This window comes from Nycticebus coucang, chromosome 9, assembly GCF_027406575.1.
Source record: "Nycticebus coucang isolate mNycCou1 chromosome 9, mNycCou1.pri, whole genome shotgun sequence".
NCBI lineage: Eukaryota > Metazoa > Chordata > Mammalia > Primates > Lorisidae > Nycticebus > Nycticebus coucang.
Window position 1 is genome coordinate 123,473,570 of NC_069788.1, and position 16,536 is coordinate 123,490,105.

General features: G+C 36.8%; 1 protein-coding gene across 6 annotated transcripts in view; it reads left to right on the forward strand.

Moving 5' to 3' along the window:
• PALS1 (protein associated with LIN7 1, MAGUK p55 family member) overlaps positions 1 to 16,536 on the forward strand; it is a 95,454-nt gene that overhangs the window by 53,347 nt on the left and 25,571 nt on the right. For all 6 annotated transcript variants that reach the window (XM_053602271.1, XM_053602276.1, XM_053602275.1 and 3 more), the window contains exon 5: positions 16,185 to 16,262. In XM_053602271.1, the coding sequence (XP_053458246.1) occupies positions 16,185 to 16,262 (78 nt within the window). The remainder of the gene's footprint in view (positions 1 to 16,184; positions 16,263 to 16,536) is intronic.

A 16,536-nucleotide genomic window follows, 5' to 3' on the forward strand; every position in this document is an offset into this window, starting at 1 on the left:
TGTTTGGCACAATGGTTGGATAAAGATGAAGTGCTAAAACAGTCTAAAACCAAACATTTATCAAAAAAAGCTAATGGTGTCTGTTTGGTGGTCCAACACTAGTATTATCCACTACAGCTTCCTGAAATGTGTTCAGTTGATTAAAGGGGATATCACTGCAACCATTTGGACAGAATGATGAGGATGCTTGAAATTAGGCAGTCGAGATCGGTCAATAGACAGGCCAATCCTCGTGCAAGACAGTATTCAACCGCATGCCTCACAAACAGTGCTATTCAAACTACAGAAGCTGGGAACTCTGTGTCATCCACCATATCTACCAGACCTTATACCACTTCTTCCAGGCTTTGGACCACTTCTTTCAAGGAAAAATATTCCATTCTCAGGCCAGGCATGGTGCCTCATGCTGTAGTCCTAGCACTTGGGGGACCGAGGAGTGTGGATTGCCTGAGCTCACAGGTTCGAGACCAGCCTGCGCAAGAGCAAGACCCCGTCTCTAAAAATAGCCAGGTGTCGTGGTGGGTACTTGTAGTCCCAGCTACTTGGGAAGCCGAGGCAAAAGGATCACTTAAGCCCAAGAGTTTGAGTTTTGCTGTGAGCTGTGACACCAGGGCACTCTACCAAGGGTGACAAAGTAAGACTTCATTTTAAAAAAAAGACAAAATTCCATTCTTAACCAGCTGGGGAAAATGCCTTCCATGATTTCATCATCACTCGTTCTGCAGTCTTCTTTACTCCTGGCATACACATGCTACCATTAACATGGCAAAGCCATGTGGATAGTTTAGGCACATTCTTTGATTAATTGTGCTTCTTGTTTGAGGTATAATAAACTAACCTTTTTATTTGAAGTAAGACATTTCATATTTAATGACTTAGTACATTATAAACTGAGATATGAATATAGATGATATAAAATTATAAGTGATAATCAGGTATTATACATACATGACACCAGAGCACTTTACTATGGTGACAAGTGAGACTGTCTCAAAAAAAAAAAAAAGATTTATTACTTCTAGGGATTTTTATGTTTTTCTTCTATAAAAACTGAAGAATTTTCAAAACATTAAATTTTTAATGTACTTCAAGAGTTTCGTTAACATTCTGATTTTAAAATTCTAGTTTCTGGGGCGGTGCCTGTGGCTCAGTGGGTAGGGCGCCGGCCCCATATGCCGAGGGTGGCGGGTTCAAACCCAGCCCCGGCCAAACTGCAACAAAAAAATAGCTGGGTGTTGTGGCGGGCGCCTGTAGTCCCAGCTACTTGGGAGGCTGAGTCAAGAGAATCGCCTAAGCCCAAGGATTTGGAGGTTGCTGTGAGCTGTGTGACTCCACGGCACTCTACTGAGGGCCATAAGGTGACACTCTGTCTCTACAAAAAAAAAAAAAAAATAAAATAAAATAAAATTCTAGTTTCTGATGCTAGTCGGTACTCAGTTTTTAATGTGTTCTGCAGACATCTTTGAAGATTTAAAAAATATAAACTCTTGCTTTTTGTTATTACAGGGTTTTATTTTGATATTATAAAAACTAGTAATTCTGGATTCCCATTCAGTGAATGTATTTCGTTGAATCTAAATAGGAGACAAAATGGAATTAGGGGAGGGTGAGACTTCAGAGCTACAAACCTAAAATAGGTTAGGAGGTACTTTACAGAATGCCATAGAATTGTTTCTAAGAAAGATATCTTCCTGGTTGAAGATGTCTAAGACGGCAAAAATCCAATATTCAGGAGAGGGTGGGAAAAGTCTAGTGTTGGTCAGGGCCCGGTGGTGGTTCATACCTAATAATCCTAGCACTCTGGAAGGCCAAGGTGGGCAGATTGCTTGAGCTCAGGAGTTCAAGACCTGGTCTCTAAAAATAGCCAGGTGTTGTGGTGGGTGCTTGTAGCCCCAGTTACTTGCCGGAGCCCAAGCGTTTGAGGTTGCTGTGAGCTGTGATGCCATAGCACTCGATTGAGGGCAAAAAGTGAGATTCCATCTCAAAAAAAAAAGTCTAGGGTTGCCCAGGGCCTCTAGACCAAGGAGAGTATGACCCAAAGACCTATTCCTAGAGAAGAAACTTTCCATCTACCAGAGTTTAAAAGAACTAGTTGAAACTCATCTAATGTTGAAATTAAGTATACAATATTTTTTATTCTAAAAAATGTTCACTTGTATGCAAGACTTTTTATTTAAAAAATTATATTTATGGTAGTTAAATGGTTTTTCTGAAAATTACTTTTCTTGTGGAGATTAATATAACCAACGTTACTTTGATCTTATGCTGTTCACAAATATATTATAACTTTTATTGTAAGGGTTTGGGAAGAATACAAAATAAATCACTGTAATCATTCCCTTCCCTATCTTTAGGAGGAAAGTTTGTCCGACTAGCTACTGTGCTTTTTGTTTTGCTGAATAGAACGATGGGTAGAGAAGAGAATGAATGAGGCAGGAGAGATCCGAGTTGTTCCAGTTAAGAAAAGCTGATACTCACAGTGGAAGGCTGGAAAGAATGGAGAAGAGGCAATACATCTTAAAAGGCTTTAGGAGTTGAGAAAAGCAGAGCCCTAGAAGGAGTTGCAAGAGTAAAGGTCCTGGGGGTGAAAGAAATGGTTAAAAAGAACTTTTAAAAAATCAATTTTATATATTAGTTTTAGTATAGTTAACATATTCACCAAGTTCACAATTTTAAAATACCACATAAAGGAGATTTTTTTGATAGTTTGCTTTCACATCCTTACAGTGTCTTCTGTAACACAGTATGAATAATTTTCACTGGAGTTACACAGTACTTGACTGTGAAGTAGTCCTGACTTTTTAGTACCTTGCACTTGTGAAAAAAGCACATACTCAGAGCTCATCAAAGAATTAGTAACAAAGGCTCGGCGCTGGTGGATTCAAATTCAGCCCGGGCCTGCCAAACAACAATGACAACTACAACCAAAAACTAGCCGTGCGTTGTGGTGGACGCCTGTAATCTCAGCTACTTGGGAGGCTGAGGCAAGAGAATTGCTTAAGCCTAGGAGTTGGAAATTGCTGTGAGCTATGATGCTACAGCACTCTATCCAGGGTGACAGCTTGAGGCTCTGTCTCCAAAAAAAAAAAAAAAATTTAGTAACAAAGTTCTAAATGGCCCCAATGCCTTTATTTCACAGCTGAGAAAAACCTTAGCAATCACCTAATCCAACCCACCTGTTTTATATTTCTAACTATTGAGGCCAGGTGAAATTTGGTGACTGGCATAAGATGGTTAATTTGCTCATGTGCTCATTGCCTAAGAATGCTTTGCTTTTTTTTTGGCATTTTTTTTGGCTGGAGCTGGGTTTGAAACTGCTACTTCCAGCGTATGGGGCCAGCACCCCACTCCTTTGAGCCACAGGTGCCGCCCAGAATGCTTTGTTTTTTAGCATTCCTAATTCCAGCAATTTTATATGCAGTATTTAAAGGAAGAAATTACTTCATGCTTCAGTTGAATCATTTCTTAGAGGACATGTAATCTAAATTTTAAAAAAACACTCAATTTAGTGAAACATTAAGTGTTTTTTATATTAAGATCTAGATTAAATCTTTGATCTAGGACATTTACTAATAAACAATAATTTTTTGTTATTATAGTGCTTTCACAAAGAAAAGTTTAGACTTTATTAAATAAAATTTTTCTTATCCTAAAGCAGCTTTAAGAGTGTAAAAATGCAGGCCAACATACCAAGAAATGGTATTTGATTTTGAGATATTGAAGAATGCGTGTGTACGGAAATACATATATGACAAAAACTTACCTACAGAATGTATAAGGAACTCTTGAAAATTAATAAGAAAAAGACTACTCAGTTAAAAAAGATCCCTCAGTTAGAAAAGAGGGATTCCAAATGGCCAATAAGTGTGAAAAGATACTCAGCATCATTAGCCAATAGAGAAACGCAAATTCAAACAAAATGTGATACCACTACACATAACATCGTGGAAGGTATGTAAGGTCAAGAATGGAGGCATAGAGTAAAAATATGGAGGCTGTTACAATCATCCAGTGATTTCGAATAGCAATTGGACATAAGGTATAGAAATATTTAAATAGAAAATTAATAGACTTACTGTTTCTATATGGGGAATCCAGTAAAGGATTCAGCCAGCTACTTCATCTGAGAAGGGGAAAAAAAAGGAAAGGGGACATCAGGATGACTTCCTGTTCTCTCTTCCTTTCATCAGATTCATTAAATATTTCAATGCTGTTTGCCAGGTATTCTGCCAAAGCTGAATCAGATCCATTTTCAATAAGCTTGATCTGGTGCATATATAGCCCCCCTGACAATTTTAAATCAAATATATTCAGTTTTATGTTCTGATACCTGGAACAACTACCTTAATCACAGTGATTTGGGGTACTTTATGGTTGGAGAAAAGGCAGGATTTGGGTGACAAATTAGATCCATTACTAAGGTACTTAGACTTGATTCTGTAAATGATAGCCAATGAGAATATGGTAATATTTTTGATTTTTAATTGAAAAGGATATTTAATGACAAATATTCTAATTAGTATCAAGTCAAATAGAGTTACAAGATGATGTTATGTATATGAACAGCATTATCACATTTTGGTGAAAATAAATATAAAAGATTTTATATTAATAGAGATTTTTCTCAATGTTTAGACATTTGGTGCATTTTTTTTGGTAACCAACTTTATTGAGATATAATTTACATACATTTAAAATAGGTATGTTTTTTGCGTCTGACTTTTTTTTTTTTTTGTAGAGACAGAGTCTCACTTTACTGCCCTCGGTAGAGTGCCGTGGCGTCACATGGCTCACAGCAACCTCCAGCTCTTGGGCTTACGCGATTCTCTTGCCTCAGCCTCCCAAGCAGCTGGGACTACAGGCGCCTGCCACAACGCCCGGCTATTTTTTTGTTGCAGTTTGGCCAGGGCTGGGTTTGAACCCCCACCACCCTCGGTATATGGGGCTGGCGCCCTACTCACTGAGCCACAGGTGCTGCCCTGTGTCTGACTTGTTTTGCTTAGCATAACATTTTTGAAATTCATCCATGTTGTTCATGTGTCAGTAGTTTGTAAATTGCTAAGTAGTAGTACGTTTTATAAACATCCTACAATTTATTTAATCTGTCACCTATTGAAGGCCGTTTAGGTTGTTGCCCTGTTTATCATTCTGGCAGGTATGTAATAGTATCTTGTTTTAATTTGCATTTCCATAATGGCTAATAGTATTGAACATTTTTCCTATTGGCCATTTTCCTATTTTTTGTGAAACATCTTACCATAATTTTTTCCTGTTGAAAAATCAGATTGTTCGTCCTCTTGAGTTTTTAATATATTCTGGCTTGGTGCCTATAGCTCAGCAGCTAGGGTGCCAGGCACATGCACTGGAGCTGGTGGGTTCAAACCCAGCATGGAGCTGCCAAACAACAATGACAACTGCAACCAAAAAATAGCCAGGCATTGTGGTGGGCGCCTGTAGTCCTAGGTACTTGGGAGGCTGAGTCAAGATAATTGCTTAAGCCTAAGAGTTTGAGGTTACTGAGAGCTGTGACACCACAGCACTCTACTGAGGGTGACATAGTGAGACTCTTCTCTCAAAAAAACAACAAAAAAAGAGTTTTCAATGTATTCTGATTACAAATCCATTGTCAAGATACATATCGCCGGGTATTTTGGTAAAAACAATTATAAAAATGCATGAAGGATATATACCTAAGGTGATTATCCCTAGGTATAATAAAAGTCCTTGTATTCTCTTCCTTTTGGTTATCTCTTTTCTGATTTTTCACATTTAACATATGCCATTTCTGTAATTTAAAAAATTAGTGTCGCAGAAAAAGCATTTGATAAAATCCAGCATCCTTTTCTAATTAGAACACTGAGGAGTATAGACATAGGTGGCACATTTCTGAAACTGATTGAAGCTAATCTATGACAAACCCACAGCTAGTATTTTACTGAATGGAGTAAAACTGAAAGCTTTTCCTTTTAGAACTGGAACCAGACAAGGTTGTCCTCTGTCAACATAGTGCTGGAAGTTCTAGTCAATACAATTAGACAAAACAAGAAAATAAAGGGCATCCAGATGGGTGAAGAGGAGGTCAAAATTTCCCTCTTTGCTGATGATATGATCTTATACTAAGAGAACCCTAAAGACTCCAAGCACAAGACTCTAGGAAGTCATCAAAAAATACAGTAATGTCTCAGGATATAAAATCAATGTCCACAAGTCAGTTGCCTTTGTATACGCCAACAACAGCGAAGATGAGAGGTTAATTAAGGACACAACTCCCTTCACCATAGCTCCAAAGAAAATGAAATACTTAGGAATATACCTAACAAAAGAGGTGAAGGACCTCTATAAAGAAAATTATGAAACCCTAAGAAAGGAAATAGCAGAGGATATTTCTTTTTATTTTTTTTTTTATTGTTAAATCATAGCTGTGTACATTAGTGCAATCAAGGGGTACAATGTGCTGGTTTCATATACAATCTGAAATACTCTTATCAAACTGTTCAACCTTCATGGCATTTTCTTAGTTATTGTATGTAGACATTTGTATTCTGCATTTAGTAAGTTTCGCCTGTACCCATTCTAAGATGCAGTGTAGGTGTGGCCCCACCAATTGCCCTCCCTCCACCCTAACCCTTCCCCCTCCCTTCCCCTTCCTTGGCCCTTTCCCCATAGTCTTGTGCTATAGTTGGGTTATAGCCTTCATGTGAAAGCTATAAATTAGCTTCATAGTAGGGCTGAGTACACTGGATACTTTTTCTTCCATTCCTGAGGATCCTTTGCTAAGAAGAATATGTTCCAGCTCCATCCATGTAAACATGAAAGAGGTAAAGTTTCCATCTTTCTTTAAGGCTGCATAATATTCCATGGTATACATGTACCACAATTTGCTAGTCCATTTGTGGGTCAATGGACACTTGGGCTTCTTCCATGACTTAGCAATTATGAATTGGGCTGCAATAAACATTCTGGTACAGATATCTTTGTTCTGTTGTGATTTTTGGTCTTCCGGGTATAAACCTAGTAAAGGAATTATAGGATCGAATGGCAGGTCTATTTTTATGTCTCTAAGTATCCTCCAAACATCCTTCCAGAAGGAACGTACTAGTGTGCATTCCCACCAGCAGTGTAGAAGTGTGCCCTTTTCTCCACATCCATGCCAACATCTCTGGTTTTGGGATTTTGTTATGTGGGCTACACTTACTGGAGTTAGGTGATATCTCAAAGTAGTTTTGATTTGCATTTCTCTGATAATTAAGGATGATGAGCTTTTTCTCATGTGTTTGTAGATCGTGCATCTGTCTTCTTTAGAGAAGTTTCTCTTCAAGTCCCTTGCCCACCCCTGAGATGGGATCACGTGTTCTTTTCTTGCTAATAGAGTTCTCTGTGGATTCTGGTTATTAGACCTTTATCGGAGGTATAACCTGCAAATATTTTCTCCCATTCTGAGGGCTGTCTGCTTGCTTTACTCACTATATTCTTGGCTGTGCAGAAGCATTTTAGTTTGATCAGGTCCCAGTAGTGTATTTTTGATACTGCTTCAATTGCCTGGGGGGGGAGTCCTCATAAAATATTCACCCAGGCCGATTCCTTCAAGAGTTTTCCCTGCACTTTCTTCAAGTATTTTTATAGTTTCATGTCTTAAGTTTAAATCTTTTATCCACTGAAAGTCTATCTTAGTTAATGGTGAAAGGTGTGGGTCCAGTTTCAATCTTCTACAGGTTGCCAGCGAGTTTACCCAGCACCATTTGTTAAATAGGGAGTCTTTTCCCCGCTGAATGTTTTTAATTGGCTTGTCAAAGATCAAATAACAGTAAGTAGCTGGATTCATCTCTTGGTTTTCTATTCTGTTCCAGACATCTAATTCTCTGTTTTTGTGCCAGTACCATGCTGTTTTGATCATTATCGATTTATAGTACAGTCTCAGGTCTGGTAGCATGATTCCTCCTGCTTTGTTTTTATTGCTGAGTAATGTTTTGGGGATTCGAGGTTTTTTCTGATTCCATATAAAACGAAGTATTATTTTTTCAACATCTTTAAAGTATGACAATGGAGCTTTAATAGGACTTGCATTAAAATTATATATTGCTTTGGGTAGTATAGACATTTTAACAATGTTGATTCTTCCCAGCCATGAGCATGGTATGTTTTTTCCATTTGTTAACATCTTCAGCTATTTGTTTTCTTAAAGTTTCATAGTTCTCTTTGTAGAGATCTTTCACGCCCTTTGTTAGGTATACTCCAAAATATTTCATCTTCTTTGGCACTACTGTGAAAGGAATAGAGTCCTTGACTGTTTTTCGGCTTGGTTATTGTTGGTGTATATAAAGGCTACAGATTTATGGGTGTTGATTTTGTAGCCTGAGACATTGCTGTATTCCTTGATCACTTCTAAAAGTTTTGTAGTAGAATCCCTAGTGTTTTCCAGATATACGATCATATCATCTGTGAAGAGTGAAAATTTGATCTCTTCTGATCCTATGTGGATACCCTTGATCGCCTTTTCTTCCCTAATTGCAATGGCTAAAACTTCCATTACAATGTTAAAGAGCAATGGAGACAGTGGGCAACCTTGCCTGGTTCCTGATCGAAGTGGAAATGATTTCCATTTAACTCCATTCAATACAATATTGGCTGTGGGTTTGCTGTAGATGGCCTCTATTAGTTTAAGAAATGTCCCTTCTATACCAATTTTCCTAAGTGTTCTGATCATGAAGGGATGCTGGATATTATCAAAAGCTTTTTCTGCATCAATTGAAAGAATCATATGGTCCTTATTTTTTAGTTTGTTTATGTGCCGAATTACATTTACAGATTTACGTATATTGAACCAGATAAATCCCACTTGGTCATGGTGTATAATTTTTTTGATGTGTTGTTGGATTCTGTTTGTTAGGATCTTATTGAGTGTTTTAGCATTAATATTCATTAGTGATATTGGTCTATAATTTTCTTTTCTTGTTGGGTCTTTCCCTGGTTTGGGGATCAAGGTGATGTTTGCTTCGTAGAACGTGTTGGGTACTATTTCTTCTTTTTCTATATTTTGGAAGAGGATAAGTAATATAGGTACTAGTTCTTCTTTAAAGGTTTGGTAGAATTCTGACGTAAAGCCATCTGGTCCTGAGCTTTTCTTTTTAGGGAGATTTTGTATAGTTGATGCTATTTCAGAACTTGATATGGGCCTGTTCAACATTGCCACTTCGTTCTGGCTAAGTCTTGGTAGGTGGAGTACTTCCAGGTATTGGTCGATTTCTTTCAGATTTTCATATTTCTGAAAGTAGAGTTTCTGGTAGTATTCTTTAAGGATTTTTTTAATTTCTGAGGGGTCTGTTGTTATTTCATCATTACCATTTCTGATTGATGAAATTAGAGATTTTACTCTTTTTTTCTTGGTTAGGTTGGCCAAAGGTTTATCTGTTTTATTGATCTTTTCAAAAAACCAACTTTTGGATTTATTGATCTGTTGTATAATTCTTTTGTTTTCAATTTCATTTAATTTTGCTCTGATTTTGGTTATTTCTTTTCTTCTGCTGGGTTTGGGGTGGAGTGTTCTTCCTTCTCCAATTGCTTGAGATGTCCCATTAAGTTATTAACTTCCTCTCTTTCCGTTTTCTTGAGGAAGACTTATAGTGCTATAAATTTCCCTCTTAGGACTGCCTTTGCAGTATCCCAGAGATTCTGATAATTTGTGTCTTGATTGTTGTTTTGTTCCAAAAATTTGGTGGTTTCCTTCTTAATCTCGTCTATAACCCATGTATCCTTCAGCATAAGGTTATTTAGCTTCCATGTTTTTGTATGGGTATGCAGGTTCCTATTATTGAGTTCAGCTTTTATTCCATGATGGTCTGAGAAGATGCAAGGAATAATTTCTATTTTTTTAAATTTGCTGAGGTTAGGTTTGTTGCCTAGGATGTGGTCGATTTTGGAGTATGTTCCATGGGCTGATGAGAAGAATGTGTATTCAATTTTGTTGGGATGAAATGTTCTGTGGATGTCTGTTAAGTCCCGATGTTGAATCGTTAAGTTTAAATCTAAAATTTCTTTGCATAGCTTCTTTTTGGAGGATCTATCCAGCACTGCTAAAGGAGTGTTAAAAATCTCCAACTAGTATGGAATTGGAGGAGATCAAGTTGCTCATGTGTGTTAAAGTTTCTCTTATAAATTGAGGTGTGTTCTGGTTGGGTGCATAAATATTAATAAGTGACATCTCATCATGTTGAGTATTAACCTTTAACAAATATGAAGTGTCCATCCTTATCCTTAATTATTTTGGTTGGTTTAAAGCCTATTGCGTCTGCGAATAGGATAGCAATGCCTCCTTTTTTCTGCTTTCCATTTGCCTGGAGTATAGATGACCATCCCTTCACTTTGAGTCTATATTTGTCTTTTAATGTAAGATGTGATTCTTGTATACAGCAGGTATCTGGCTTGAGTTTTTGTATCCAGTCAGCCAACCTGTGCCTCTTTAGAGTACAATTTAAACCATTCACATTAATTGAGAGTATTGATAAGCTTTTTGAGAGTCCGGTGGACATTTTTAATTCTTTTATGACTGTGGAAGTTGGAATTTGATCAGAATTTTTCTGGGTGGGTTTACTTTTGTGGTGGAGGATTATGCTGGTGTTTATGGAGGATAGTCTGAGAATATCCTGGAGAGCTGGTTTAGTTATGGCAAATTTCTTCAACATATGAATGTCATTGAAGTATTTGATTTCTCCGTCATAAATGAAACTCAGTTTAGCTGGGTACAGGATCCTGGGTTGAAAGTTATTTTGTTTAGGAGATTAAAAGCCAATGACCATCCTCTTCTAGCTTAAAAGGTTTCAGCAGAGAGATCTGCAGTTATTCTAATATTCTTCCCCTTGTAGGTTATGGTTTTCTTTCATCTGGCTGCTTTCAGAATTTTCTCCTTCATATTAACTTTAGTGAAATTGATTATGATGTGTCTGGGGGATGTCTTATGTGGGTTGAGTCGTGCTGGAGTTCTGAAACTATCTGCTATCTGAATTTCTGAATCTCTTGGCATGTCTGGAAAGTTCTCCTTCATAATCTCATGGAGAAGAGACTCTGTGCCTTGTGATATCACTTCGTCGCTTTTGGGGATCCCTATAAGACGAATATTGGTTTTCTTCGAATTATCCCAGATCTCTCTGAGAGAGTGATCTGTTTTTGCTCTCCATTTCTCTTCCTCTTTGAGAGTTTGGGAGCGTTCGAAAGCTTTGTCTTTAAATGTCAGAAATCCTTTCTTCTGCTTTTTCCATTCTGTTGCTGAGGGATTCTACTGTGTTTCTCAGATCTTTGACGGCCGCAACTTCTTGTCTCACTTGGTCAAAGTCTTTGGTCATTTGGTCTTTGAATTCGTTGAATTCTTGAGATATCTTTTGGGTTACTGCTTAGAATTCTAATTCGATCTTATTTGCTATCCAGATTCTGAATTTGATTTCTGACATCTCAGCTATTTGTTTGTGCATTGGATCTTGTGTTGTGTCTGCCTCATTGCTCCTTGAGGGAGTTGATCTACTCTGATTATTCATATTGCCAGAGTTTTTCTGTTGATTTTACCTCATCATTGTTTTTTACTGTTGCCTCTGGCCGTCCTCAGAGTTGGGGAGGTGTCTCTCCAAGATTAGACCTCAGTGGGATCACTCTATTTTTGCTGAATCTTTGTAGGGAGTGACCCTTTGTAGTTCCTCTGTGGCTGCCCCAGCTAGGGAGTTCTGGTTGTAGAAGCAGCTCTGGAGTGTGACACACTTGGATCCAGCAACAGGGTCGGAGGTAGTGCGAATAGCAGAGGATATTAACAAATGGAAGAACATATCATGCTCAAGGCTGGGAACAGTAACTAAGAAAATGCCATGAAGGCTACGTTGTACAGTTTGATGAGAATATTTCAGATTGTATATAAAACCAGCACATTGTACCCCTTGATTGCACTAATGTACACAGCTATGATTTAACAATAAAAATAAATTAATTAATAAAAAAAAGTCTATACAGAGCAATTTACCGATTCAGTTCCATCCCTATTAAAATACCAACATCGTACTTTCAAGACTTGGAAAAAATGATTCTGCGTTTTGTATGCAACCAGAAAAAACCCGTATAGGTAAAGCAGTTCTTAGTAATAAAAACAAAGCCGGGGGTGATCATTATATCAGATTTTAGGCTGTATTACAAGGCCATAGTGATCAAGACAGCATGGTACTGGCACAAAAATAGAGACATAGACTTTTTTTTGGACTAGAATAGAAAACCTGGAAGTGAAACTAACAACTTATAGCCACCTAATCTTTGATAAACTAAACAAGAGCATACACTGGGGAAAAGAATCCCTATTCAATAAATGGTGCTGGGAGAACTGGATATCCACATGTAAAAGACTGAAACTGGACCCGCACCTTTCTCCACTCACAAGAATTGATTCAAGATGGATAAAGAACTTAAATTTAAGGCACGAAATGATAAAAATCCTCAAAGAAAGCAAGCATAGGAAAAACACTGGAAGATATTGGCCTGAGGAAAGACTTTATGAGGAAGACTGCCATGGCAATAACAACATCAGCAATAATAAATAAATGGGATTTAATTAAACTGAAAAGCTTCTGTACAGCCAAGGAGACAATAACCAAAGCAAATAGATAACCTACCCAATGGGAAAGGATATTTGCATATTTCAAATCAGACAAACACTAACCAGGATCTATACAGAACTTCAATTAATTTACAAGAAAATAACCAACAATCCCATACATCAATAGGGAAGATAGATGAATAGAATCTTCTCTAAAGACGGCAGAGGGATCGCCACCAAGCACATGAAAAAAATGCTTATCATCCCTAATTATTAGAGAAATGTAAATTAAAAGCACCCTGAGATATCACGTAACCCCAGCAAGAATGGCCTATGTCACAAAATCTCAAAACTGTAGATGCTTGCGTAGATGTGGAGAGAAAGGAACACTTTTGCACTGCTGGTGGGACTGCAAACTAATGCAACCTTTTTTGGAAGGAAGTATGGAGAAACCTTAAAGAACTCACCTTAGATCTCCCATTTGATCCTGCAGTCCCATTACTGGGCATCTATCCAGAAGGAAAAAAACCCTTTTTATTATAAAGACACTTGTAGTAGGCTGTTTATTGCAGTCTAATTTACAATAGCTAAAATGTGGGAAAAGCCTAAATGTCCTTCAACCCAGGAATGGATTGGTAAGCTGTGGTATATGTATACAATGAAATATTATTTAGCCATCAAAAAAATGGAGATTTCGCAGCATTTGTACTAACCTGGATGGAGGTGGAACACATTATTCTTAGTGAAGCATCACAGAAATGGAGAACTATGAATCCTGTGTATTCAACTTTGATATGAGGACAATTAATGACAATTAATGACATGGTGGGGCATGGGTGAAGGGAAGACCAGACAGAGAAGGAGGGAGGGGTTGTGGGCAAGTAAAAGAAAAAAATAATAGTGACTAATTCTCACATAAATTGGATTTAATTCTGACTAAAGTACATTACTTAAACATTAATTTTTAATTCAACTTGTTAATACGTTGTTTAGGATATTGCATCCTCATTTACAAGTGAAATGTGTTTGTAATTTACCCTTTATAATACTATATTTTCTCCAATTTTAATATCAGGTGTATCCAGATTAAGTAGAATGATTTTGAAGTATTTCTTCTTTTTCTATTTATAAGATTTGGCATGATCTGTTTTTTGAAATTATCTTTTACTTTTATTTATAAATATTAGTTGTCTATTTTTTGAGACTTTGGGAAAAAAAAATAAGTTAACTGATGACTCCATACTGAACCTCAGAGTCAAAGCATGCTGTAATAGACATACTCTTATCTGAAAAAAAAAAGATTGTAAAAGTGAAAAAGGATCTTTCCTCTAAAGGAAAACAGGGGAAAGTGGTATAGCTAGAGAAGAGTACAAGTTCAGGAAGGGTATTTTTAAAGATAATTAAGAGAGCCAGTAGGGTTTAAGAATTGCCTTTAGTTCCTTAGGCCTTTGTAGAAGCAACATCTGATGATGTTTGTTGACCCTAGAATGAGTAATGGCTGGATTAGTTAATAGCGTGTAAGGGTAAGCACTTACAGGAGTTCTAAATTTCTTTAGAAGGGAAAATTTTGGAGCTGTTTAAGATCTAATTTAAAAGTGGAAATTGGAAAAAATGTCTAGTGCAGAAAATTATTATTGCATTAACTTGGTACATTTTGTATATCTTTGGTATATTTGTAACCCAAAATTGTCTTTCCCCCCTCCGAGTTGCTTTCTCCAATTACCAAAAGATGGGAAAACATCCTGTTTTAAAAATTAGCTTTTCATTTTGGTATTATTACTGCTTTGATCCACTGGTTCTGCTAAAATTAGTCCTAAAATTATCATCCCTTAGATTTGATAGGAGAATTAATAAAATGATTTAAAATAGCCAGAAAAGGGCCAAGCATGGTGGTTAACACTTGTAATCCTAGCACTTTGGGAGACAGGGACGGGTGGATTGCTTGGGCTCAGGAGTTTGAGACCAGCCTAAGCAAGAGCAAGACCCCATCTCTACAAAAAATAGAAAAATTAGTTGGGCATTGCGTTGGGCATCTGTAGTACCAGCTACTCAGAAGGCTGAGACAAGAGGATTGTTTGAGCCTTGGAGTTTGAGGTTGCTGTGAGCTATGAAGCAAGGGACTCTACCGAGGGTGACAGAGTAAGACTGTCTAAAAATAAATAAGCCATAAAAGATATAGAATTGTTAGGTTCTTGTGTTAGTCATAAGTTACTCCTATTAAAAAAAAATTTCTATACCGGGATTTACTTTTGCGTGTTTTCATTAATGGTGGTTATTTTTGTTCGTTTAATCTGCATTATTGCAAAATAATACTTTGTTTGGGAATTGGATTTGGAGATAGAAAGGGTAAGAAAAATCAGAGATGTATTGGCTGTAAAAGCACACATAGTAATCTTTGGGGAAAAGGAGGCTGCAGAGCAAAATTTATACCTCTAGGTATTTATGGTAGGAAAGGTAAGATTGGAAATGAATGTACTGAAGGTATGGCTCAAGTGATTAGAAACTGAAGGGAAATAAACTAAAGCAGAAGAAAGAGATAAAAATGTTTAAAGAACAGTAGATTTAATAACATTAGAAGCTGGTTCTTTGAAAAGAACAGGAAAACAGACAAACCTTTGTTAAGTTAGATCAAGAAATAAAAATAGTAATGGTATTAGGGAAGAAAAAAGGAGCATGAACACAGATGCAGATTGAGATCCTCTCAGTCAGGCTTTGAAGAGCTGTAAATGGTAGGCACCATTCTGTAGATGAGCAAACAGACTAAAAAAATTCTTCATAACCAAGGTGAGTTTATCCTAAGAAGGCAAAGATTGATTAACTTCAGGAAATTTAATGTAATCAGTTACATTATGGTGATTATTCCATTACACTCATATAAGTTTATCTTGTGAGTCTATAACTCTTGAAGTTGTCATCTCTGATTTTAAATGTAGTTACATAATAAACATGATTTTCTTTTTTGAGACAGACTCTCACTTTGTCACTGGGGTAGAGTGGTATTGTGTTATAGCTCACAGCAACCTCAAACTCTTGCGCTCAAGTGATTCTCTTGCCTTAGCCTCCCAAGTAGCTGGAACTACAGGTTCCTGCCACAACAACCAGTTTTTTTTTTTTTTAGAGACGGGGTCTTGCTCTTGTTCAGGCTGGTCTCGAACCTGTGAGCTCAGACAGTCCACTTGCCTTGGCCTCCCAGAGTGCTACGATTACAGGCATAAGCCACTGTGCCTGGCCGTACATAAACATGATTTTAACTATGAAACAGCAAAGTAACTATTGGAACTAATGTAACTAATGTAATCATTATTAGCATATTTTGTAGTATACAGGAGAAACTTTCAAGATGGAAGTAGTTTATTTATAGGCATGCATAACAAAATCAGTTTTAACTAATGTTTTCTAAAATAAGAAATACAGTTATTATCCATGATAATAAAATTTGAAAATCTGTGGGGGAGCAAATACATTCTAATTTTTTTCTCATGATTCTTTTAAGATGTTTATTTCTTACATGTATTTTGTATCATTTTAATTTGTACTTTTAGAAAAAGTAACTGCCTTCCCTGTAGGTGTTGCTGCTATTTCCTATAATATAGGAAAAATAATCTTTATTTTTATTTCATAGGTACAAACTGTTTTGAAGCCAGTCCATCAGAAGGAAGGCCAGGAATTAACTGCTTTGCTGAATGCTCCACATATTCAGGTAGAAAATGGATAGATCATTACATATGTTGTTTTTTCAGCATTCTTTCTATTTTTAATCAAATTCTCCTAGGTCTGGAAGTTTTGATAGTTGCAACAACAAACAATTATTGTTTATTGTTATAATACATTTTCATATTTAATATTAATCAAATTATTTCTGAAACAACTTCTTTCTCTTTAAAAATTAGATCAAATTTTTTTCCCCTTTGGGTTATGTTTCCCACAAATTTTAATTATCTAGGGTGTCTAGGCCTTTAAGTGGATATTTTGTT